Source organism: Battus philenor, unplaced genomic scaffold, assembly GCF_028537555.1.
Source record: "Battus philenor isolate CCGP_79_NKW_IND1 unplaced genomic scaffold, ilBatPhil1.0.hap1 SCAF_12, whole genome shotgun sequence".
NCBI classification, from domain to species: domain Eukaryota; kingdom Metazoa; phylum Arthropoda; class Insecta; order Lepidoptera; family Papilionidae; genus Battus; species Battus philenor.
Genome location: NW_027181674.1, coordinates 6,009,164 through 6,035,774, shown reverse-complemented (window position 1 = coordinate 6,035,774; position 26,611 = coordinate 6,009,164). Strand labels below are relative to the sequence as shown.

The 26,611-nt window shown below is 33.0% G+C and overlaps 1 protein-coding gene across 1 annotated transcript in view; it reads left to right on the top strand.

Moving 5' to 3' along the window:
- Window positions 1–11,225: 11,225 nt before the first annotated feature.
- The window catches only part of heca (headcase), a 75,932-nt gene continuing 60,546 nt past the window's right edge, over window positions 11,226–26,611 (top strand). The window contains exon 1 of the mRNA XM_068776894.1: window positions 11,226–11,874. Within this exon, the coding sequence (XP_068632995.1) occupies window positions 11,285–11,874 (590 nt within the window). The 5' untranslated portion in view covers window positions 11,226–11,284. The remainder of the gene's footprint in view (window positions 11,875–26,611) is intronic.

The following is a 26,611-nucleotide window of genomic DNA, read 5'->3' as shown; positions in this document are numbered from 1 at the left end:
AGAAGGTAGTTAAGCCCCTTAACAACACCATGTTCAATAACCGAGAGTAGTCCTTTCAGCAAGACTCGACGTGTGTTTCATAAAGTTCGATCTCCCTGGTCTTGGTTAGAAACGAATGTTCCGGATTTTATCAGAGCTGAAGACTGGCCGTCATCTAGTCCTGATCTTAATTCACTGGATTATGATGTAAGGTCAATTTCAAAGAGTGAAGCTTGCAAACAATTTGGATTTACAATCCATAATAGTGGCAGTGCAGGATTTTCCCAAAGAAAAGTGTGCGTGCTGCTAATGATAAATGGCCTCAACGTTTGAAGAACTATATTGCATCCAATAGATACCACTTGAAATAAACTTTAAATATTTTAAAAGGTATTTAACTAACACTCAGTTATAGTAGATATTACATACAATAAAAAACTCTTGTTTTTTTGTAACGATATATTTGGCATGACTAAATATATGATATTATCTGTTTATAACGATAATATTAACACTGTTATTTGACTGATGTGTCATTGTATCTCACATTGTGTAAACGACAAAAGTAATAAAAACAATATGTTACTCATAAAATCAATGGCATATGATACCACAAATTTTATAATTATTAATCAGTTTATAATAATTATTGCCAGCAAATTGGTCACAGATAAAAAATATTAATAATAATAAAGCGTTTAGCCATGATTATGACATTAACTAGCTAAGTTAGATTTAAGACACGTGTCAGAACAATAAAAACAAATAATCAAGATAAAGCTACTGTCGTAGTTTTGATTAACATAAAATTTTCTTGTAGCATTTTTCTTCAATGTGTAATAAATTGTAAATAAAACCCTGTAAATAATAGCTATATTTAATAAATGTTGAATACGTAAAAGCATAACTAAGCCGTATAGTATAATCCAAAAAATATAACAGTTTAATAATGAACAGTTTTAATAAAATTTAATTATAATGTCAGAAGTTTTGTCATTATACGCATACAAATTTACAGATGGTTATAATCGAGGGACATTTCTAAAAAGAAATAAACGGAATAAATCAATGACAATACGCTGATAAACAATTAGAACTCGTAAGTTTTTTATTGAAATAATTTTCCAGTTCGTTTATAACCTGCTAATAATAATTAAATTTAAAAGTAGCTCAATATTTATTACTTTAACTTAAATGTTAAATTTTAAGGTACGTTGGCCGGGCGCCAAACTAATATAACCTAACGGACTGTTAGTTTATTGTCCATATATCAAAACAACATCCGCTTTTTATTTATACATATTGGGAATAATTTTTCGCTTGCGCCCGGTTAAGCGGAAAAGTACCAATTTTAAATCAAATAATTAGCAATCTTTTTTAATCTGAAAATATTATGAACGTTTTTTACTCTATATAATTCACAGAATTTTACACGGTTCTGAATTAAGTAAATAAGGTCACGCTAACATTCGGGTATAATGTGTGTTATTCAAGATCGGCTGTTATGCAAGAGGGCGTTGAAACTTTAGAAGCAACACAAACTGACGGTTCCAAGAAACGTGCTTTATAGAAAAACATAGTGGTTTTATCGATTCGAACTCGATATGGGAACGTAGCCGAGATTCAAAGCTTGGCTGGCTTGGCTTTATTGGTTTGTTAAAAAGAGCCGGTTCTAATTGGCTAGAGAATGTTGGAATTGGCATGTTTATTTTGTAAGTCAATTTCTGTTTATTTATTAACGACAGCGATTTTTATACTAATGACTATAAGTGAAGTAATCGTTTATTTAAATAAACACATAGCTGCGTGATCAATTAAAACATAACAAATCACAATTATGATAAAATATAAGTTAGGTGTTACAAAGTAATATTTCGCGGTTTGTAATGATTGAATAAAATATTAAATAAATACCGCTCTCTTTAAAAGGTGTCCAGTGGCAGAAAATGTATATTTATAAATTAGAAAGAAACATCGTACGGATTTTATTTCTTAAAAATTATTTTGCCATCACGTCTATATGTAAACAATCTCTGCTACTCCTACACACACGCATCTACATTAGGTACGAGTATATTACCAAACATATAACAATATAATTAATTTATTTACGATTAAAGAAGCTTTATGTTAAGCTTTTTTTAAAAAAATTGTAAAAAAGCATAATACAGTATTATAACATAAAGGTTCTCAGAGAATTTTTAATCTATAGAATTAATTATTCATTTATTAAGAATTATTTATTTATTAAGAAAGTAATAGTGAAAATTTTTTAAGCTGCGCTTACATTCAAAGTCTATTTCAGAACAACAAATAATTTATTATAATTTAGTTATTTATTATTGAATAAATTAGCCTTGTCTTACCTTTTACTTTTATTGTTATCTTTAACCTTGTTATAATTGCATTGTTTTTTTTTCCTTACAAACATCTAATTTGTTGATTTTATATGAATGTAAATTTAGTAGATATTATAAGTTAACTGTGTTGTTGGTGCGCCATAGTGGCAAAATTGAAATATAATATTACTAAGAACTGATAAAAATTCAACAAATAAACATAATGGATTGTTGTTATAATAAATAACTTAAGTTAAATACTTTTAATGATTAGATTCTTGCGAATGTGTTTGAAAATTCCTAAATCGGACAGAATACAGGAATGTGCAAAGCCAACAAGCGAAACTGGTTCCAGGCATTTCCAAAACATCTTTCTATAAGGTCTCCAATTTCGCTTACAGTGTACAAGCGACACAATAAAAAATAAGAATGCAGGCAAACCACCGTGATAATAGCGTTGGTTAGAGCAGAGCAGACGCACGGAGGTGTGGAGACCAACTGGCTGGAAAGCGTGAAGGCTTTGAAAGTAAAACAATATAATAAAATAAAATAATAATCATTAAAAAGTTAAGCTTCATTTATGAGCTTATTGTTGAGCTTAAAATGAACTATGAAAATACCAATATAGTCAACTCCTATGGCAAATAATAACAGTATATAAACAGCTACATATACGAGTGCATAGGAAAATTAATATCTGTAAGAGACAGTAATGGAGAGAAAGTAGTACGCCGGGCATATGAAAGATACAAAAAAATTCTGAACTTTAGAGTCTAAATCGACCTTTTCCACCTGGAAGAAACTGCAATAAACATCTTTCCAGCTCTCACATACGGCAGCCAAATGTGAATCTATATCAGAAAAATAAAATCAAAACTGACGACTTCTCAACAACTGATGGAAAGATATATAGTTGTACCATGAAAACAAGGATTCATATACATTTTTAAAAATTATGCATTGATCCAAAACAGGCGTGTGGCGGGATATCTGTCAAGATATGGAAATAAAAGACGGAATTTAGTAGTGAAAAATTGGAAGGACCAATGGGTAAACGTAGAAGAGGCAAGTAATAGATAGAGCGACGGAACAGTAACAATAGCAAGAAAGAATTAGTAAATGAAAGCATAGAAGATTGAACAGAGCTAGAGAAGGCCTATACCCAGTGCACGGTTCTGATGTCAGATTGACACAAATAGTATAATTAAATGCATAAAAGGTTTTTTTAGGAATAAAGAGTTACTAATTATATAAACAATAAGAGACATTTCGATACAAGTGTTAACGCTTTACGCGTTTCGAGGCTTATGTAAATAAAAACATAAGTAACAAATTTTCAAGGATACCGCAGCTGTCCCCGATACTGCGCAGTGCACATAGCGGCCATTATTCCGCACCATAAATAATCCACTCCACTATACAAAAACGCTAACCCTTCATTGCCTCTTCCTTTTACGATTCCATGAAAAGAAATAAAATATGTGCGAGCCGAAAACAAAAGCTATAAAACCGAAATGACAGGGCCACACGCTTTTCACGGAGATGGGAAGCAAAAAATGCAAACTATAATTTCGCATTATGTAACACTCGGAAGGAGTCGCCTGACGGGATTCGAATGCAGGCAGCGAGGTTTAAAAATAACCCAAGGTTAGCTTGCCGGCAGATCGACAAGGGTCCCTTTGTAAGATCAAGGTCTACCGGTTCTACGGGGTTGTTATAGGTATAGCGTTACATACTTGCGCGAACACCGTTCAACAACATCGATCAGAGGAATTTTATTGGAATAAAAAAAGCTACAGTCATTTAAGGAGCTGATGTGATAATTTGATAGTGTCGCACTAATCGCTTGATATTAATGGAACGTCAAATTTACTTTGTTTTTTTAGTTTTCTTGCCAGTTATCAAAGTAAAAAATATTTCAAGTATATTTATTAGTTTTTTGATTTTATTACTTGACATTTCGAGACGAAACCAAAGTATATAATTTAAAATCTAAATTCGATAACAAGGTAGTATATAGCTTATAGCCTTCGTTCGAACTTTGCTATCTAAACGATGTTTAAGCTAAGCACCATCTGCGGCTTACATTTTCAAACCCGCGGAATTTGTAAATGCCAAAAGGGCAACATTACGCATCTCTCATATAAAAAATTGAAACTGCGTATAATTTCCAAACACTAAAAGCCCTAAGGAAATCACAAAGGTGAAGGAAGCGACTGCCAATGATAATAACAATTCTTTAAATTATTTAAACAACTGGCCTTCATTGTTTAAATGCCGACATGTACATTTTACGATACCGTGTACGCAATTCGACGCTTTTATGAACTTCACTCTATATTAAATATTATTTACATATTTTTGACTGGCATCCCACTGCACTGCGTATTTAATAAGCAATTCATGTTTATTGCTTTCGCATATTAAATTTTATTTGCATTTTTTATAAATAATGGGAACAATTAAAACTTTTTTTGATGTATGTTGTGGCTTTAAGTACACTAATATTTCTACATTACGATATTGGACCTCTTCTGCTATTCTAGCGACAATTCGACCTTCGGGCCTATTCAAGATTGGCAAGATGAAGTGGTAATGGCCAGGCCAGGACAGGACTCATAGTATGCAGAACATAAGAAACCACGGATTAGCCAGCGCAGTGTAGACCGTCCACCCACATGAACAGACGTCCTTGTTGATATTATCAGAAGACATTGGATGTTGCGATCTGGTCATATTGGAATTCTATGGAAGAGGCTTATGTCAGTTAAGCAGTGGAATTCATACTTCTGAAATAATGACGATGAACGGCCCGAACCCAGGCTCCATATAGAACCTTTAATCATAGTTAAAGTTTGTAAAAATGCTCTAGGTGAGCACTTTTAATTTTGCCGCGTCAAATCCGTGAACATGTAAATGCCAAAAGACAAACATTGTCCATGACGAGGAAAATTAAGGATTTTTAATCAAAGATTTTACAGTGTACTAAAAGACTACAAAGTTCATACAGTATTAGCGGTACTTTTGATTGCGTGGCCACGAAAAAAGCGTCGAACGAAAACTTGTTCATTTGAAACGTAGTCGAGGCATGAGCATACGGTGGTGGTAAAACGAATAAAAAAAAACTCGCGCAAAGCGAGACCTTGAACAGCCCCTCCTGACAGCAGGTGTACGCCTCGATGCACCTGCTAACATTATGCAGTGACCTATAAAAGTAATAATTAAACAATTTATTCCTCAATTATCCCTTAGATGTGGGTCACTAAAAACAATACGAATGTATTCTTTTATAAAAATTTGCATATTTGCATTCCGCGCCTATATTTATCGTTCACTTAATTTATTTTTACCCGCGCTATAATTTTAGAATTATTCACAAATGTACAAAGTAAACTTTTATGAATAGTAGCGATTAATTTTTGTAAAAATTTTATTCACGTACGTTATATAAGCACTTTTGTTAAATAAAAAAAGTTTAGCGTATTTATTTTTATTAATATCTCAAATTTTTAATCATGTTTATCCGTTGTAGAATATTCAAATTGTAGTTTTAAATTTACTATAGTATTTAATGAATTATTACCGCATGGTATTCTATCATGAATAATAATAATAATCAGTATCGACTGTAATATCAAGAATTTGTTGTTCTTTTATAATTAGTACATAAAGTTTAATGTCATTTGTTCACTATATGTGTTTTTACAAAATAGTTAAACCATATAATTGTAATCCTTAAAGTAAATTCAATTGACTGACCATTTTTGACTACCTACTGCTTACATGTATATATATATATATATATATATATATATATATATATATATATATATATATATATATAAACACATATATATCATCAGTTTATCTTTTTTAAATTTGTATTGTTGTTTTTTCTCTCATTAAATTTTGGGTACTTTATAAATTGAATGTAACATTGTACTCTCTAGTGTTAAAACATAGGACTATATAACGTATAAAGAATATCCTGTTCAAAGAAATGAATGATTTATTATCATTATTATTATTAATATATTGTATGTATGTACACAAAGTAATAAACAAAATAATAAATTAACTAAATTATAGGTTTTATCTGAGAGTGAACAGTGACAATGTGATACGTGCCGAAAATATTGATAATAGTTTGCCTCGAGTGAATTGTTCTATTAAAAATCATCGCGTAATGAATCATTGGACAATAACAGTCGGGTCTGGCCCAGTCTGAATAACAAACTACGTCCGCACTGACATGGCTAGACGTTGGCTCATCTGTAAATCATTGTAACAACATAATGCCGCGTGAGAGTGTACGGAACCATCGGCTATTATGTGCAAACGAAGTTGCGAGTACTTGCAGACTGTCTATATAATTTTTTTTTTGTATTCGACTTCGCATCCGCTTGGCGAAAGGAAATAGGGGTCCATGTAAAGTTTTGCAACGGACAACAATCTTACTTCGCTTTGTTTCTTTGTTTGTCGTATGCACTTATGACATGTCACTAGTTGAAAATATTTTTTTACAGATTGTCACTTATTACAGCCAATTACAGATTTCGAGGATTTTTTTAGAACAACTGTAATCTACTGTAGTACCAGCTATACATGTCCGTTTGTATAGGCTAGTCAGCCATGTACAATCAACGAGTATTTAGTACTTTTATACATTTGAATATTTACGACGAGAGTTTTTCTCCTTGGTTTTATCATATACAATTCATATTTTAATTTTTTTATTTATTTTTACATATTCCATAGACTGGAATTGACAGGATGTAGAAGGCCTTTTACTCTAATCTAAACCTAGTGTTTAGAAAATTAGCACGATTTAATTTACGGAACAACAAACGGTAATAATCTATTGTAAATAAAACTAATGTTTATTGGATTATGTTGGGGTTTATTTTATTTTCTTTTTATTTGTCTTACATAAAATGTATAACCTTGATCTATACAATGCAATCAAAAACTCTGGAGATTTTCCGCGCAACGTAGTGTTATCGGAAATGTTGTGTCAGGTATATACAGGATGATTGTTAAGAAAAAGAAATATCAAGTTCATTTTTTATTGGAATGCGACAAGCTTACAACTTTTGACAGTACAATGGCTGGGGGGACAGTGAGTAAACAGTAATTATTTTTTATATGTAGTAATCCGAACTTGGAAAACGCTCTTACTGTATTATCATTACGACATTTATTATTACTTCAAACATTGATTTTTTTGGAATACGTACATTCCTTTGAAGCTTTTACTCTTATATCCAATCAACCTGTATAACGTATTTTATGTTCTGTTGCTGACTTACCTAATTAAAACAAAATAAAAAAAATGTGTGAATACCCACGAGAAAAGAGTACGTACTAATCTAAAGAAAGGTCCGGTTCTAATTTGAAATACGAATTAAAAAAGAAAACGTGTACCGTGGAGAAAACTAATTTAAATTCTAACTTAGATCACTATCATTTCCAATTATAAAACACGACATAAATATATTTTTAATGACGTCCCAATAGCACCTTTTACGCAATTATAACAAACCAATTCAAAACGTCGTCGACATCCTATTTATTGGAATAAAAATATTAAAAACTTTTGTGTTACACGCGTAAAACTTTTATGAGTAATAATTCTATAAATATTCAATGGCTATTCAGAGGTCACACACAGATGTACGGGCTTCTTAACAGACAAAAGCCTTATAATAATATAGTTGATTCTCGTTTCAGTTGAGTCGCTCCAATTTTACAAAGTTATAAAAGCGGATAGCTATAAAGAACTTAATGTTTATTACAACAGAACTTAGGTCTTTTTCGTAAATAATATTATTTATGAATCGCAAATAAAAGTTTGTCGTGGTGGAATTCGAACGAGTCGATACACGTGTTGGACTCCCCTAAGCGATGTAATGAAATGCATCTATCACCTGGCCTGGAGGTACGTAAGGAGACATAAAATTGGGTCACACATTGCGCCACTAGTTTCTTTATTCCCTCTCGGCACTCGAGCCCTCCAGCCTTGAACCGGTTCTGAAGGAACAGACCGGACAATTGTGGCCCTTTACACTGTATACACGTCCACCCCAGAGTGAATACACGTGCGCTCTTGAACAGTTGATCGCGTTGCCTGTGAATGGTACAGGAATGCAAGGTCTATTTATTTTTAATAATACGAAACGATGAAAGGGTTCTGAGAGAGATTTTTTGCTGCGATTGTTCAGTTGTAAGACATTAATAAACCCCCTTTTTGTGCTTTCACTCGAAATACTCGTACACTTCCCTCCTTTGTAGTGATTACGTAATAATATTTAAGTAAACAGGTGTTATAACATAAACATGTTATTTTATATATTCCCACAGTTTCTTATGAATGTAAAACAAAAACTTCTTTATAACTTCTTGTACTTATCACTACTTGTCAATTTGTTAATAATGCTTCGACTAAAACATAAATTACATATGTTACTGTAAACAAGCTATTGTGCGAATGTTTCTACCTCAACCTTTAGATTTTCACTTAAAAACAAAGAAAAACATAAAAAATCTTGATAAATGCTACTTGTTTTTGTCTTTCTCCATTGTAATACAACTCGGGTTTACTTTATACAGGATGATTGATAACAGGTGTATAAGATTTAGAGAGATGAAGGTGTATATTATTTACTGTCAATTAATATATGGTACACCCCATAGAGAAATCAATAACTTCAGAAATAATAAATAACGCAATGAGAATGTAGTGAGAAAAACATTTTTAAAATTTCTATTTTTCATATGTAAATTATTTAAATATCTATCTGTCCGTGCAGATTATTGCCAAAATTTATTGGCTTGCATTAGTACAGTAAATAAATTAATGTAACATATTTCATGGTGATAATTTTATGCAGGGAAATTGGACATAGGTATAAAGGCTTTTTAAGCCTTTTGCTGTCAAATGAGCAACACATTGTTCTCTTCAAAGCTTTTACTAACATAACAATTCATCCTGTGTTATGTTATTAAATAATTGTTTTATAAGGAAACTATTGTTTTGTAAATAGATATTACATTGCTAAAATGTTTGCATAATGTAAGTTAAATAATTATGCGCTTAATTAGTAAAAACGCGTCAAATGCACAGTACGGTATAAAATAAATCGCAAAAGTGTTATTAACAATTGCATAATGTCCTTTTTTCGATGTATAAGATTTAATTTCGTTGGCGAATATGCGTCTTAAAAACTTGTTTAGCAAGCCTCACACGCTACCCGTTTTTATCAAAACAATTTGCATAATTACGTAAGGACAGAAATGGCGCGTTAAGTTTTGACAGGTGGTTAGCGATGTTTTGTAACGTAATAATAATCGTTCTTTACAATTACCCACTTTTTAGTTACCTGTTTTAGATATATTATTTTAGCGACAAACTTTTAAAAGGTCTACGTCTTCTAAATATTTTGTTTTTAATTACAACGTTAAGTTTATAATCAAAATAGTATCGTAGTGTAGGTATTTGAATTTATAGGTTACCCTTTTTACATTGCATTAACTAGAATTAAGCGTGACCCAATTGATACTTTTTTTTATAACAACACATGACAATCAATACATTAATTTTACTTATGTAGATGAGAACATTAAAACGTATTGATAGATTAAAAACATTTATTAAATTTTTGATTATGCTTAATGAAAAAAAAAAATCTGTCAATATTGTGTGTAAAAAATATTTAAATAAAAAAAATCATCGCGTTTTTCAGTCATTTCTATTGAAGTACTAATGTAACATAACTGGCCATATAAATGTGCGATATAATTATAAAATTAGAGAAAAATCCGAAATCGTAGCCATAGAATTGACTGTGTTATTAATAATATATTTATTAAATAATATATTTGCAAGCAGTTGCAAAAGAAGAAAGAAATTTATCGTTTGTCAATGGTGCTCAAAGGTAGAGGACTAAGAATTGCGACCATAAGCTGCGGGTTCGATTCCTTAGATGCAATGTTAAATAATTGCATTAATAATATAGGGTTCCCGATGTTTACTAACAAATTTCTCTTTTTTCTTTCAAAATACCAAACTGCAATCGCCAACCTGCCTGCCAAGCGTGACAATGATAATTAGTCCCCATGGATATTTTTGCGGGAGACCTATGCCTTACTGTGATGTATGGGTCGAAACGATAATTATATCTCTTCAAATTTTCTGAGTACCATCAATATTAAGTGATCACTAAGTGATACAAATCGCGAAAGTTGTATTTTTATTTTCAATTATGAATTATCTATAATTATCGTATAATATCAATAAAAGTGGAAGCTATTTTATTTAATAATTATCTTATGGTTTAAAATTTTTAGATTGAACATGCCTCTTACATTATTCATATAACTTAGTTAATGTGCTTTTTTGGTCATTGCTGTATCATGCAATTTAAGCCAGGATCGCAACAGAGAGCTATAATATCATGGATAATAAACGAGCCACTATAGATATATCATCGTCAAGATATAGACTTCTCAGTTATTATAATTGCAGCAATACATATGTTTACCCTATTATAGGGATTTAGAAATGAAGCTTTCTTAGCTTGCATCGGCTGACAATCGCAGGGCAGCCCGCTCTCGCTGTCGCGTCCGCTACCGCGCGAAAGTGAAAATTCGCTAGGCACTTTCTCCCCACCCGGCGCGGCGGTCGCATCGGCCCGCCCCTCGCTGCACGCCCGCGCCCCTCGCGCTCCACTCGTCCTTCCCGCGCGCCCCGCGGCCCCGTGCGCTGCCCCCCGCCGCCCGCGCTCCGCAAGGTCAGCCCCGCGTGCAGCGGGTGGCGCGGCGGCGGCGCGGCGACGCGCTGCGCTCTTGAAATTTCGCTTTCGTTCACTCGCGGTTATTAGTCGGCCGCGCGCGCTCCTGTAAGCATGTGTTTCGCGTGACGCGCTCCGACTTTCCGCGGCACGTTCGATTTCGTTGGCGAGTCGAGCATGGCCCCGCGACGGCAGGGCGCCACCGGCGAGCGCGAGGCGGAGGACTCTCAGGGCTGCTGCGTACCCGGCGAGTGCCTTCGCCCCCGTGAGCCCGTTCGCGCTGAAGATGCCGTTCGCGTGCTATGCAACAATGACACGTGCGCCGTCGGCCGTTACATGCACCGAGAGTGCTTCGAGCAATGGGAGGCCGGCGTGCTCGCTTATCTTAAGTCCTGTGGCCGAGCGCGTTCCTGGTCCGAACGCCAGCGCCATCAGAATCTGTGGACCAAGAAAGGTTACGACCTGGCATTCAAAGCTTGCGGGTGCCGTTGTGGTCGAGGACACTTAAAGAAAGACTTAGACTGGGCTCCGCCTGGTGCGATTATACGGGCAGACGAAGAGAAGAAGCGTCGCAGACGAGCGCGAACGGGCCGAACACCGGCGGCGGCCGACGTGCGATCCAGAGCATTCAGTCTATCCAGCTCGGGTTCCTGCTCACCTCCGTCAGCCCCTTCAGAACCGTCGACGAGTCCCACGCACGCTGTCCCACACGCAATCACTCCAGCTAAAAGAAACTCCAAACCAGAAATCGTTTCTGACAGAGTGAGGTGAGTATTTAAATACTTCCACGTCTTCTTCTGTTATAATATATATCATTATAATCGTAAAATCCTAATCATAGGTATGATACGCCTATTTATAATCAACACGTCTGTCTTTAAGCATGAATAATTTAATACGAGGTAGACAAGTCGTTTACAACGAAAACATGTCGTTGCCAGTCGCCTCATGTTTACAATACGAGGAGGAACAGATGGTTAAAATTGTAATTGAATCATGTTTCCTGGGCGTTAATGCCGTGATATCGCACTTCGCAGATATCTCTCTACCTACTTAAGATGTTTTGTACTTACAACGCCTACAGCGTGCTGAATGCATTTCTTGCCGCTTGTTTATATCGTATCGAATAGCACCAGCACATAATTGGCGCGGAACTGGTTTGAAGGCTTACTTACGGGCCCCGGCTAGATCGTTCGAAAACCGGCCCCGGCTCTAGCCCGCTTTGAATTGAGAGATAGTTGGTTACCAACCGAACCCAATGACAGGCATACTCGCATTCATTACATGTAAAAAGGTATCGCTCGGAATGGCTGAATAAAAATATATTACAACAGACAACAAATAAAATTATAAAAAAATATTGGTTACTCTTATTCAAACATTTTAATTGAGGTTATTTATTAATTTTATTGAAGAATTATATAATACTTATTAAAAAGAGTAAAGCTATATACTTAAGTTCGGTAAAGGTTTCTGCTTAATATCTCACCTAAAATAATGTAATTTTCAATAATTGTGTAAAAGCCTATGACATTTTATCGTAATATTCAGCGTACTAAAACGTATGTAAATATGTATATACCCTTTTATTTTAAAAAAAATCTCTCATTCATACCGTAAGCATTATTAATTAAAAAGTCTGTACATTTGAAGTAGTGTGTCATTATTTCTAGCACCTAAAAACTCGTTTTTACGACAATTATTTATCAAAAGAGTTAAATTGCTAGAATAGGCGACGTCAGTGGTGTTACGCAGTTAAATACCCATTGTAAATGAACAATTATTGCGCTTATTGCACTTTCCCTGTCTCCCCCTTTTTAATGGTTTCAAGCTTTTTGTAAATATTTAATCTCTTTATACATTAAATGTTTATATACTCATTAGGGATATAAAAAATTATACCAACTGATAATGTTTAAAAAAGAAGTGCGACACGTTGTTCATATATTCCAAGAACTAAGTTTTTTATTATCCCGTGTTAAATTTACGTACATTCGCAGAGCACTGCCCAAAATTGGAGGAGCCCTAAAAATGCAATTTCACCGGTTCCGTGCATTAACCACTCTCCGGTGCACAGCTGGTTTCCGCTTCCTGTCGACACTTGCAAAAATGCATTTTCCCGAAATTGCCACCAGCTGCCTCTTCTAATTGTTGTGGTTTCTCCCGCAAAATTAAAGAGAGTTTTTTTTTACTCAATATTATTCTTGAAAATCCAATTGTAAATCTCCTTTATGAAAAAAGTGTCAACATACATATGTGAATTATTGTCTGCATGTTATTAATATTATGGAGGAGGTTATTTACGCATATTTAAATTAACACGACTAAATTAAGAAAACAATGTACCATTCATACGCTAAAAGGCTATAAGATTAAGTAACAGGCTCGTATATCGTTAAAAAAACATAGTCTTGCGGGTGCCATGAATTTATTCCGATAACGAACGAAATTGTATTAATGTGTACATTTACTGGTATTGTTTTTATTAAATAAATACATTAATTTGATACGAAGTGATTACAAACTTCCTGTTGTGTGTATATGTGCATAAATAAAAATGGCACACCTACGATAAGCCCTTTAAGTATAAACGAGTCGAGATTACTTTGTTTACGACAAACCGCATTGTTTAATTTGATCTTTTACTTAGTCACTTGAGGTTTTAATTGTGTAAACACTTATATTTCAAATGTCAAATCAAAGACGATATTATTTTCAGTAAATTGACAACTACGAACTAAAAGATAAAGAATATACACAGTTGCAAGATAATATAATATTATACTCTACGGAATAAAACACTTTTCAATTTGAAATAGAAAAGATTTCTACTTGTGAATTAATTCTCTCATTATATTTCGGTAAAATATTGTACATGATTTCTTTTGTAATTACAAAAGAAGTTTGTATCGTCGTTTCAGCCCAAAGAGGCCTAATGAAAGACAGTGACGTCCTCTAAAGATATCTATAGGAGGATATTCCATAATCGCCATATTCTGCAGACGGGCTGGCGATCGCATTTTCGCAAAGGACGCTAGTTCCCATCATCAGTGCATGGCAATCCTAAATGCATACTGCACAGTGCGACATATATAATAACAGCGAACAAGCGACCTGCAATCGCAAGCCTCAATTCTCTACTGCTAGGCTAATTCTGCACAATTGTTTGTATATGTAATTGATAATATTACTAGCTGTCTTCGCGCTCGTGGCACTCGCTGCATTTTAAGGGTATGAGTTAATAAAATAAATTCTTGGAAATTTTTAGACATACCTAAAAATATTTTGCCAAATACTGATACCCATAAAAGCTATAGTTTGAAAATTTGCATCTTTATGTCAAGAGCTTACGTTTCTTCAACACATCTCAATTATTATTTTTAAAAATTTGTTAAAGTTGGATGCAGTTATACTATTGGTGTGCACATGATTTTGAAAAAAATGCATCAAAGTATTGTTTAATCTCCTTTCCGTTTAGAGTTACAGTAGAATGAAAGATAAACTAATTTACACGCGGTATTAAATTTTTTTTTTCTCAAATGGCAATAATTTTCGGGTATAACCACAACGTGCTCCTAGAAATTTATATAACACGCAAATAACACGTTGTTTGTGATAAATAATAACGCATCTCACACGATAATGTCGCAGCTTTTAAAGCTTTTACTATTGAAACAGGTTTTTGACGCTACTGGCTTATTGTATTGTACGAAATGAAATGCTATTTATTACGGTATGCGACCGGTATATCGGGATTGGACCACAATACGTGTTTAACTCCTCGGTCGATTTCCGCCTCCATATTTTATTTACGCTCGCAGACAAACAAAATGAAGTATTTCCTTTATATAATGACGATTGTTGCAATCATTAATTTATATTAAATGTTGTTTTCATCAATTTTTTATTCACAGGTTGTTTTTTTTTTTTACCTGGATAAATGATTTATCGTCATGTATCGATTTCCTTTGATCTGAAATTGTTTACAAAACTTACTTTGATTACTGTTTATATGTATAGCGCTAAACAGCGAAAAGTATTAAGTGACATGGCACTGATATCGACACAGCACATAATGTCACTTTTAGTATGAAAATCATGAACAAAAAACTTTAAAAAAATAGTTACATTTGAAAAACTGACAAATGGAAATCTTTTTTGCTCTCATCATAAATCGATAAATTACCACCAGTGATACACCAATTTTAAGAGTTGAAAAACAGTTCACATGGTATAATTATTTTAAATACGACCGCATAAAAGTTACGGCAATCTAAAATATATTTCCTTCGGCGAAGGGCTAACAAACTAGACCTTCTAACATTTCAACACAGTCAACTTGATAAGGCTACATGGATAGAGAGGCCAAGAATAATTACTTAATAACCGAATATGACAATGAATGGGATTTTACATTCATTCTTATTTTAAACTAAACCGGTAAATTGTAACAGATCTATCCAAGGGATCTAAAAAGCTAATCTAACTTTGTTACAGCAAATACTTCTAAGTACCTTTAGTATTCTATCACAATTAACCCGGTGAAGTTGGGGACGAGCAAAGCATTTGTCAATGGTTAAAAAAAAGTTATGTAACCTAGTAAGTAGCATCTCTACGAGATAGAACCAGAATTGAGGAGGTCCGTGGACGGACGACACTAAACGTTATAGTTCAGCTGATTGCTAAGTTAAGAGGCAGTGGACAAACCACATAGCGCTACGAACAGATAGCCGCTGTGATTCTCTAGTGGGGACCACAGACTATCAGGTAGTCTGTCTTTGGCAAGCGGTGGACTTTCTACAGTTGTAATGATGAACATAGTCTCTGTGCAGTTGCATATGCATTTACAAAACATTTATCTTGAAATTGCAAGTCGTAAGTAGCATGTGAATTCTATCTCTAATCAAGCGTTCAGCGTAGGAGCTGTAGGTTTTATAGCGTCATGCTTTATTGAATCGTGGGCGAAGTCTGCATGACGTCCGACTCTTTTATTTATCAGTTGTCTTGACCCATAAAAGCGAGACGAAAAATAACCTCGTGGAATCCACTTAGGGACAACGCGGCTTCGATTGTGCGTGTTATACTTTTTTTTATTTCATGAATTTTAAATTTCATCGAACATTCATATTCTTCATTTTAAAATAAGTGTTTGATACAGAACATAAAATAATTAAATTATTTCGGTTTTAATTGTAATTTATTCGGTTAAATATTATGTAATTCTGGCAACACAGACATTAGCAGCAACACTGAAAACTGTCACTTTTTTTCTCTAATTTTTGCTTTGTAACGCAATGCGTGTCTTATTTCAAAAATCTATATTTGTTATTAAAAGTTAATAGCAGTTTTACTAAACCAAATGTATTTATTACTTCATTAGTGTCTTACAGTCCTTCTGTTTTATTTGGTTAATTTCAAAATATGATTAAAGTGTCTATAACGTGTATGTTAAGACGACGTCAATAACAAATAAAAATATTATAACATATTTTTGACAAGTTTTGACTTGTTCTATTTCCTATCGAAACAATGGCCGATTGTGATAATAATCGTTAATGAAGATAGCAGATTAATTCTATTTCTTCTCATAGTTAAGGAGGTCCGCAGGTAAGTGTAATGGTCCGTTATTTTCTTCACTATACGAAAGTCATAGTGAAACTCTTTTGTACCAGTAACAACATGACCAGGGCATTCAACCGACTGTAAGTGGCCCGCCTACACCACTAGTGAGGGCTCTCTCAAACAGGAATAAGGTAATGCTATACGTTCTACTGTGTCAGATGTGGTATACTAAGTAATACATCTATGTGAAAAGATACCTAAAATATTGACGATATTTTTTAAATATTATTGGTATAAAGATGTACAATTTTTGATGATACAAGAAACAGCGTGAGCTTAAATTCTGCTAACAGAGTTGCTATTAAAAGAATAAAAAATCCATAGATGTTGAAAATTAAAGTAAACTATGGCCATGTTTGAAGTCCATTAAGCAGTATTTATTTATATTTTTGAGGTTTATATATGCGTATACGTAAATATATTTTCATGAATGCAATCAAAACTTAAATAATTAAGCGGTTTGTATGCGCAGAGGTGTTTTGTCTCGGTTACAGTATGTATTATTAGGCAAAGCATCTAATTACTTATCATTTGCTTATAACGAAACAATACGTAACTGTTTATATACGAATGTTTTTAACCAAGGTCTTGATGTCGTGAATGGACAGACGGCGATGTTTATATTTTATACAAATGTAACCTTTGTTTTCATTAAATTAATAGTCGTATTTAATAAAGTCTCTATCAAAGAAAATGTTTGACACAAGAGTTAAACGAGGAAAAATATGCGATAATATTGGTTAATGTATTATCTGTTTTGTTTTATTTAAAATTGTTTATATCTATCTATTCATTAACTATATTTTAATACCACTTTTTATACATTTGCTGTAGCATATTTTGATTTTATTTTAACCTGTGATATTCTTCTAAGAAATATTTTTATATTATATCAATGTGTTTTCATTAATTTTAATAAGCGGATTGTTTTAAATAGAAATAGTTTTAAAAAGCAAAAAATATGTTTTTACGTTCTCAATGCGTTTGATTACGTACATAAAAACGTCGGGCTATGAATTGAAAAAAAAAAAAACGATCAGACAAGAATAATTGTGGGCACAGATAAAATTTACATTATTTTCACATTTTTCGTTTATTTTTTCTGTAAAGCGAGTTCTGTTGGAGGATATAAGTTTACTTTAAATCAAGGTAAATAACCTATATATACATTTTTAAAATATTGTTTGTACTTTAAATTATTTCAGACAAAACTCTGTCCTTTCATGTAGATTATAGAAATGTAATGATCAGTAAAATCATCTTAATCGACGCTAGAATAATAGTACAGTAATACCCCGCTTTACGCGAGGGATACGTTCCAAAAAATATTGCGTTAACTGAAATTCGCGTATAACGAGGTTTATAATTAAACATAGTCAAAAATTATTACAAAAAAATACAAATCATTTTAATCAATCACTTTAATTTTAGGAACACTTTATGCAATACATACTCTTATTTTTTACGGAAAGATACATCTATTGTCTTTTGGGTAACGTTTTGTTTACGTTCTTGTAAAATACGTTCATAACACCCAACACTGTTTTTAATTTTTTGACAGATGGTCAAGACATCATTATTGTCTATACTCTGCAATATGTCCAAACCTGAATAAATTTTGAGGCATTTGAAGCGGGGTATTACTGTATTGACTAGTAATAGTCCACTCCCTGGTCGCTTCGTGGGCGTCTATCTACCTGGCCACTCCATGGAGCGTCTACCTAAGTGGTCTAAGTACTCGGTAGCCTCCCAATCCGGTGAAATTGTAGTATGTAGCAACCCGAGCTTAGGCTCTCTGGAAAGCCTTAAAGGTTTGCTAGGTTAAAAACCTCTCACACCCTCGGTACCTATAAATGCCTCTTTGGCAGCAGTTTAAGTCACATTAAAAAAAGTTATATTAATATATGTTTTTGCCTAAAGAAATTATGATCGTATTATCTATTATGATTCTTCATTTACTCTCAGTGCAAAATTAACGAATAAGATTTTTTATAGTTGCTTTATTGACAACCATGACCATTGTTTATAATAAGATAAGTGATTTGAACATAGTAAGTCAATGCGAGTACGCTAGCGATAATCAGAGAACAACAAAGTCTATCTAAATAAATGATAAAGTGCAACTGAAATGCTCTTGAGAGCGATTGCGAGACGCAAACGATTGAATTGATGATTGCTTGCAAATGTATTTTAAATAAACAAGCGATGATGTCAACTTTATTAAGGTTCGCCATTTTTTGTTAAAGAAAATTGATGCGATTATTGTTAAATAATTGTTTATTCACGGACTTTTTTTTCCGAAAATAAATTTTAAAAATAGGAATATATTACGTTTATTTAAAATGCTATTGTACTTAATCTGACCTACAATAAGATTGCTCTGGAATATGTTGCATTAATCTATTTTTTTCTATTGAAATGCGATAAGCCAAAAACTTCTGGCAGTACAAGATCTGCAGGGAGTGATAGTACACAATGATTTATTTTAATATAAAGTAAACCATATTTTAAATATTTTTTTTATTAAATCATCATTACGTTATTTATTATTTCTGTAACCAATAATTTACAAACAAAGTGTATTGTACATTAATTAACAGAAATTAAACTTTTAATGCACCTCTTTAAATATTTTGCACCCGTAACCAATCAGTTATGAAACATGAGGTCAATATTCATTAACGAATTAGTATCCAAAGAACACGTGTATTGTACTCGTATATTCACGTGTGACTTTTACTTATTTTTGTGATACGCATTAGTATGCATTGTATTTATCTCTAATTAACTTTTTTTAAATTAAGAATTTTGTTTATAGCAGACCGGTTTAAGTTAATTAACACTTTTTACAAAACATGGACTGGACATGTAATTAATGAAAAAAAAAACTCTCATTAAATGAATATTCATATAATTATGTATATTTGTAGCTTTATATAATAATATTTTTTTAAAATTATTTTAAGTATGTAAATAGTTTTATGGTTGATCTGATTTTTTTTTTCAAAAAATAGTTTTTATGCTCATCGTGCGTATTTTGTGGTTGCTTATCATTGAAATTGTTAATTGTCTTGTGTTTTTTATTGTTTTATCATTTCACATAATATTGTAGATGTTAATCTATTAGGGGGACCGGAAAATAATTTCGTTTTTGTCGACATATTTAAATAAAAACCGATTGGTTTTTACCGCTTCGGCATTGAAAATTTATAATATATACTAGATGGCAAAAGGTTGTTAAAACGATGGTACATATATTGTTGATTAGAAAAAAAAAAACTTTTTAAAAACTTAGTCTTGTGAATTTAACTAAAGAAAGCGTCATTACTTTCCGTTCTAGCTAATAAAATAAAATCAGTTGATCGTATTACAGAGCTGCAACCAATGGCTACACAGCTCTGGTTTATTTACAGGAAGACGTCTATTCGGTTCGCGAAATTGTTGTCACAAAAAGCAGTCTGATCACGTCGGCTGTAACCTTGAGACGAGCCCACCGAGCCAACATAAGTGACACTATCGTTAAGGCTCCGTACTTCCTTCTTAAGTTTCATAACTGGCGGTTTTGTCGCTACAAAAAATATGAGACGAATAATCGAAAAAGCCAAGGCCAAGGTTACGCGTGCGAGTTTGTGTACGGTTTGCGTTTTTCTACCTAACCGCACCAGTTGAACATATTTAGTAAATAAACACAGACGAAAGTAAAACTTTAAGTATTGGAACAAATATTTCTTTTGTAAAAAATATTTATTAATTTATTCATGTCAATACTTTCAACACTTCTTTTTATCTTTATTAACCAGAATGCATGTAGGCCGCTTCCAACCGGTTCTATTGTAAATCTATAGGAGAGTGCTACACGATCAGTTCCTGGATGTTCCAGAACAGTCAGACAAATCTATTAAATATCCGATAAAAATTACTATTGACTAGTTACATTTCTTGTATATAAATATTTTAAATAAATTTCCATTCTACCTAGCTTAAGAAATGTTGGAATTTGTTTTTACAAAACAGAGCTAAGCCTTTCGTTACATTTATACGTAGATTTACTGAAAACATTCATCTGTGGTCAAAAATCCATTTGTTTTCGAAAACTGTATACACTAAACAATAACAAAAACAATTATAATAAAACTTACGTAATGATGTAAATTTTTATTTGACCCAAATATTTCTTTATTCGTTTAAATTCCAGTGATTTTTATTCGTAACAGTTCCTTAAGCGTTGTAAGGCGCGTCGCCATGAGTCATAACGCTCAGTGGCGCGTGAAGACTCGAAGAGGGGAGGCCGTTAAAGGGTATCGTCAAGTGATACAAATACACAAATATAGACATTTTGATTGTGTTAAACCAAACAGACAAATAGATAGTTTGAGTCACTTCTTTACATAGCTTTACTGTTCCTATCTAACGCTATTGACAATACATATTTTTCGTAAAATCTATGTATCTATATTTGATATACACTTATACGGTTTTTGAACGTTAAATAAATAAAAAAATATAATTATCATTTTAGTTATAAATATACAATAATTAGGACGATTTGAAGAAACATAACCTCTTATCTTACAACGTTACGCGTAAATGAATCGGGCTTTTAAAATACAAATATTTGGGCTTCGAATTTATTAAATATTCAGTAAATTCGATATAATACTATATCTTAGGATCGATAAGATTAGAGACTTGCGGGACGCTTCCAACCGGTTCTGACAGAAATTTATTGAGGCGACATGTCTACTGGTCGACGCCCTATGGTTGAAAAAATAATGAAATAAAAAAAAGTTTTTCTTAGTATATATAAGTATGCCTTCATCGCTTCACTCAATGGACGCCCACTACATGGCATATGCCTCCCCCGAAGATTGTCATGATAATTGTTGGTAGGTTTTAAAATTACGTCACTCGTCCTTAACTAAAATTTGTTTAATGCGCAGTTAGGAATCCGTGACGCAGTTACGTAGAGTGCCTCAATGGGGGTTCTTAGTGTACTTCCCGTTTTTAGAGCTTCATCAGGCACGAACTCGTAAACTGATGGAGGGTGAATTGTTCAATAGTGTATTCATAATATGATACATAATAGTTAACGCCTGCTTTTGTTGAAAAGATTTAGTTTTAATAATATTAATATATATAATATAATATTTTAGTGTTAACGTCTTAATAGCGTTAATATACTAAACAACAAGATTCTATTGAAACACGGGCCGGGCTTAATTTATGTACTAAAGCAATTCGATACAATAGCAATAATACACATAGTTTTAGTATTCTAATGTCCTTAAATACACGTTGCACAAAATTAGTTTCATATTACATAGTACAAAACTGTGCCTTTTGTAAGTTCACAGCCATAATTATGCTAGATTATATTTAAACGTTATTAACTACATAAAACAGAAAGCAATATTAAACGTCTATGTAATTTCAATCTATAATGTAAAAGTATTTCAATACATTTCTTTAAATTGTGTTATACAAGATATATCCTTTTGTGAGTTACTATCAAAACAGTTAGTCCCAATTTACAAAACAATTTTTTGTTAATATCAATTTTATCGTCCTCGATACTAAGTCTCAGAGATCCCGATTCTCAACTCGGTTCCCAGAAGACCCCTTTACTATTATTATTCTATTTTTCTATGACTTAGTGTATTGAAGCTCTGAATTTTTTCAATAATCCATTAGAGTAAAACGTCTATAACAATTGACTTAAATTTCAAATCTATGATAGATTTTTTAGGACTCAAGAAATAGTGATAGAATTCTATTTCATTAAATAATAATAAAAAGACACAAACAACATATCCTATGTTAAATTACTCATAGCCAAGATTTTATACTTTCGTTACAGTAATATGAAATCTGTCCAAAAATTCGCAGTTTTAGTGCTGAAACTTAATACATGTTATGGTTATGTATAATTTTAGTTCTACCCGCATTTTATAACAATTATTGTAAAATATGTAGGCTCCGTGTCTACTTTACTATTCTCAGGTCTATCTCAATCTTATTAAAGAAGATTCTGTTATAAATGTTGTTCTATTATATTATGTTATAAAATCAGATCACTAACTTTTAATATTCTTGGCACTGATTTCTAATAATATAAATTCTTCGAAATGCATCGGAAGAGCAATTTCGTACTAGCCTCTCGGATTACATTTTTACTGTATATTTCTTACAAATATTGTGAGTCCGTAAACATTATTTTTAATAAAACTGGTTGGCTAAAGGGCACGATAGGTAAGTATTCCGGGCCCCTTTGAAGTTGCAGTCCGGCCCTGAGCGTCATTGACGCAACGGCGCATGTCCGCATAAATTGCAGCCGAATACCCCCGATTCCCTTTCGTCTCTTTCACTACTGCGCAGTTTAAGCATCGCGACCTTGCACCAAGTTTCAACAGCGCACAGGCGTCAAAACTTCGGAGCGCGCACAATACGTTTTTACATTTGCAAAGCTTAAAAAGTGCCGTGGCCCGCTATTTGAATTGCAAATGCACGTGATTATGCACAGTGGTGTCGGGTGAAGATGTGTTCGAGTGTATTGTACGTGCTGTGTGGGGAGGCGTGGGCCAGCTCACAATTTCGGTACTGCGCACTTGTTCAATTAACTTTTATTTCAACGCGTTTGTTTACCGACATTATTTTTTAGATTTATAATTAAGGTACCAGATCTGGAGTTAAAAAATTTTGATGCGACTTCCTTAAAGGAAAAGTTTTTAACTTATTTGTGTCCCGTCATCTAAATATAATTAAAACGAAATTGTAAAAAAACCTATGGAAATAAAATGTTTTGAACTTTGAACAACAGAAGATATTTACATATATAACATTTATATAACTTATATTATTACTAGCTGTCATCCGCCCGGTTTGTATGGTATGCACTGCCTTTTAAGGGTATAATTTAGACAATACCATTCTTGGTGACTTTTATTATGCTAATAAATATTCTAGCTAAGTTTTATACCTATAAGTGTTGTTGTTTGAAAGCGTGAATTGTTTTCTTAGATAGCATGCACGAGCCAGTGGACGCGGCTTTGGTAAGCCCCCGCTGAGTGAACCTATGAGATATTCAAGGTCACGAGAAATTCACGGATACGGGCAGCGTGAGTCCGGCTATCGTGACGAACTCTGGGGACGGCTTTGGGCGTCTATTGGCTGACATGTTGGTTATAGATGTTTATTATTAAATTAATATAAATTAAGGAACGATACAAGGTCGCTTTGTTGTAATTAAATGCATTTTTCCCGATTTAAAATATATTTTACATATTAAATGGTCTTTAATTTTATTTTAGTAGCGACATCCGTATAGTGTAGCGACGTTTGGTAACCATTCCGAGCGGATTATGAATGTTTTAACAAATAATTTGCTAAAATCACTGCTGCAACTTTTGGCGCTGTCCGACGAACCGGACGACGTTATAATGCAAGTGTCAGCATTGCATGAAACTTTCAAAATCAGTCATATTTAGTGAATATGTGATTTTTGTATGCAGATGTATTGCATGCTAGTGTAGTGTTTGTATTGTTACGTTAGTGTTTGTAATATCGTTACGTTGTTTAAAGCTTGAATAACCATGAGTTAATAGAATAGCAAATGTCTGTGCCGTTTGTATTTATTTACTTGACTTAAAAAAATGGTTTTATAAAAATGCTAGACAGCGGTAGGAAGCAGATTGGATCCAGGGTTTTTCAAAAAGCTTAACAAGGTTGCCTGCTCACTTGACTTCACGCTTCCCAAGATATCCAAATCTTCCGAAAGTGCCGGATATTGGTTACAACAAAGCTATGATTTATTTGTAGAAAGAAGATTATTTGGTCATAATTATCAAAGTATGTAAACTTCCAAAATTGCATACGGCGAATATCGGTTTTTATAATAATTATTAATTATAATTCAATTACACGGTATCACACAATTGTAACCAATACTTAGTAATACAGCTCTTACTAATTTTTATTATAGTTATATAAGTTAACTATTAGGTTAAAATTGTCACAATATCGATATCTCCCAAAAGAACCAATAAATATGTAGATCGTAATCGATCGCATAAGTATACGAATCCGGTGAAACTAATATATAGAGGCCCGAGCCGAGGCTTCCTAGGAAGCCCCCTGTGGCAGCAAAGTACCCAAAAAGAGGTTTTAACCTAAGCGTTCTCTACGCCTTAATTTCTCACACCGGCGGAATTTGAAAATGCGTCAAAAATATATTATCGTAATGTGAATAAATTAAATAACTTTAATCTCGAGCTTAGATGTTTAGCAACAAAGAAAGCACAAACGTGCGTCAGACCAGAGTCATCCCTCCGACTGCATCGGGAGAAAGTTCGGGTAGGTTCAGGGCCGTGGCGTCGCTATTTGCGTCGCACGGCGGGCGATCGTCGATGCAATTAAATTTGTAAGCGAAGCTTTATGTTCCGGGCTAAATATACGTACGACGCGACGTTGCCACGCCGCCTCGCTGTCAAAGGCCACTTTCATTGCATTTCACATTATATGGACTTTCGAAAATCGCTCATGATCTGGTCACATGCAAGCGACGCCAAATCCCAGCAAATAGTTTCAGCAAACTACCCTCGTTAAAATAAAAAAAAAACAGTCTTGTTTCTCAGTGCATATTTAATAACATAATGTGTGAGCACGAAAATGTGAATTGTTATATTAAAAATATTGACCGGCACATAGACACCGACAAGAAATAAAAATAAACCCTCAACGCCCTAAATTTCGTTTACAAAAACTTAACGAATTCTTCATGGGTCTGAGTGCATAGTATAATAAACTTCCTCGAGATATCTTAGATCCTCCTTTTCTCATTTTTACCTCTAAAATTTGAAGTATACTAAATAGATCTTATTACAGAATCAAAGAGTTTTTAGTTGATCGAAATGGTATTTGGTATGTTGTCGCATTTACGTGATTGATGGAATATACACTTAAAAATTGTTAAGTTTCATTTAAAAGAGCAACTTTTAAGTTTCTGGCCTGCTATTCTCAGCAGATTAGCATTCCAAGCCGATGGTAGCTTATTAATAATAATATTAAAAAAAAAGATTTGAAATAGTGTATAAATGCCTACATTAATAAAAATATTTTAAATTTCATTTGAAGTAGTAAGTTTAATTGAACAAATTATATTACATGAAAATTAAATTATACATTGAACTATGCCGTATATAATTAATACGCGAAAGAAATTGTTGAATTCACATATTCAATTATGAATTACATAAATTTTTTTCTATAAGTTTCTTGTTAGCGTACTACTTATTTACGCTTAAGTAATTAAATTACACGTTTATTCGATACAATGATGATATTAATCTAAAACTGTTTTCATTTATTAAGAGTAATGTTGGTGTTTTTGAAGCGAGAATGCCTTAATCCCTGCTGTAAGCCTTTTGAGTAGCATGGAAGGTAAGGAAATTTATCGCTATACCGCCTGTTTATTTTATATATAATTTATGAAACGAGGCTGAATACAATGTAAAAACGAAGAAATAAGAAGAAGGAAGAAAGCAAAGTTATTGCTTTCTTCCTTCTTCTTGTAATTTTAGGTTGTTTATGACAGATGGCAATGGGCAGTTTTCGAAAAAAGTTAAAGAGATGAACACCCATGTTTTTTGTAAAAGGCCCTAATTAATAAACTTGGGATTAGTTTAAATGGAGAATAAACAAATGAAATGTAAATAGATTTAATTTAAATATAAAATATCTATTGTGTTGAATCCGATAAGTATGAATTGTTATATTAATTAACTTATTAGTTTTTTTTTAACACACAATATAGATATTTTTAATAAACTTTGCGTTTATAATCGCCATGACGTTTCAAGTACACTATTTAATTACGTAAAATGCTTT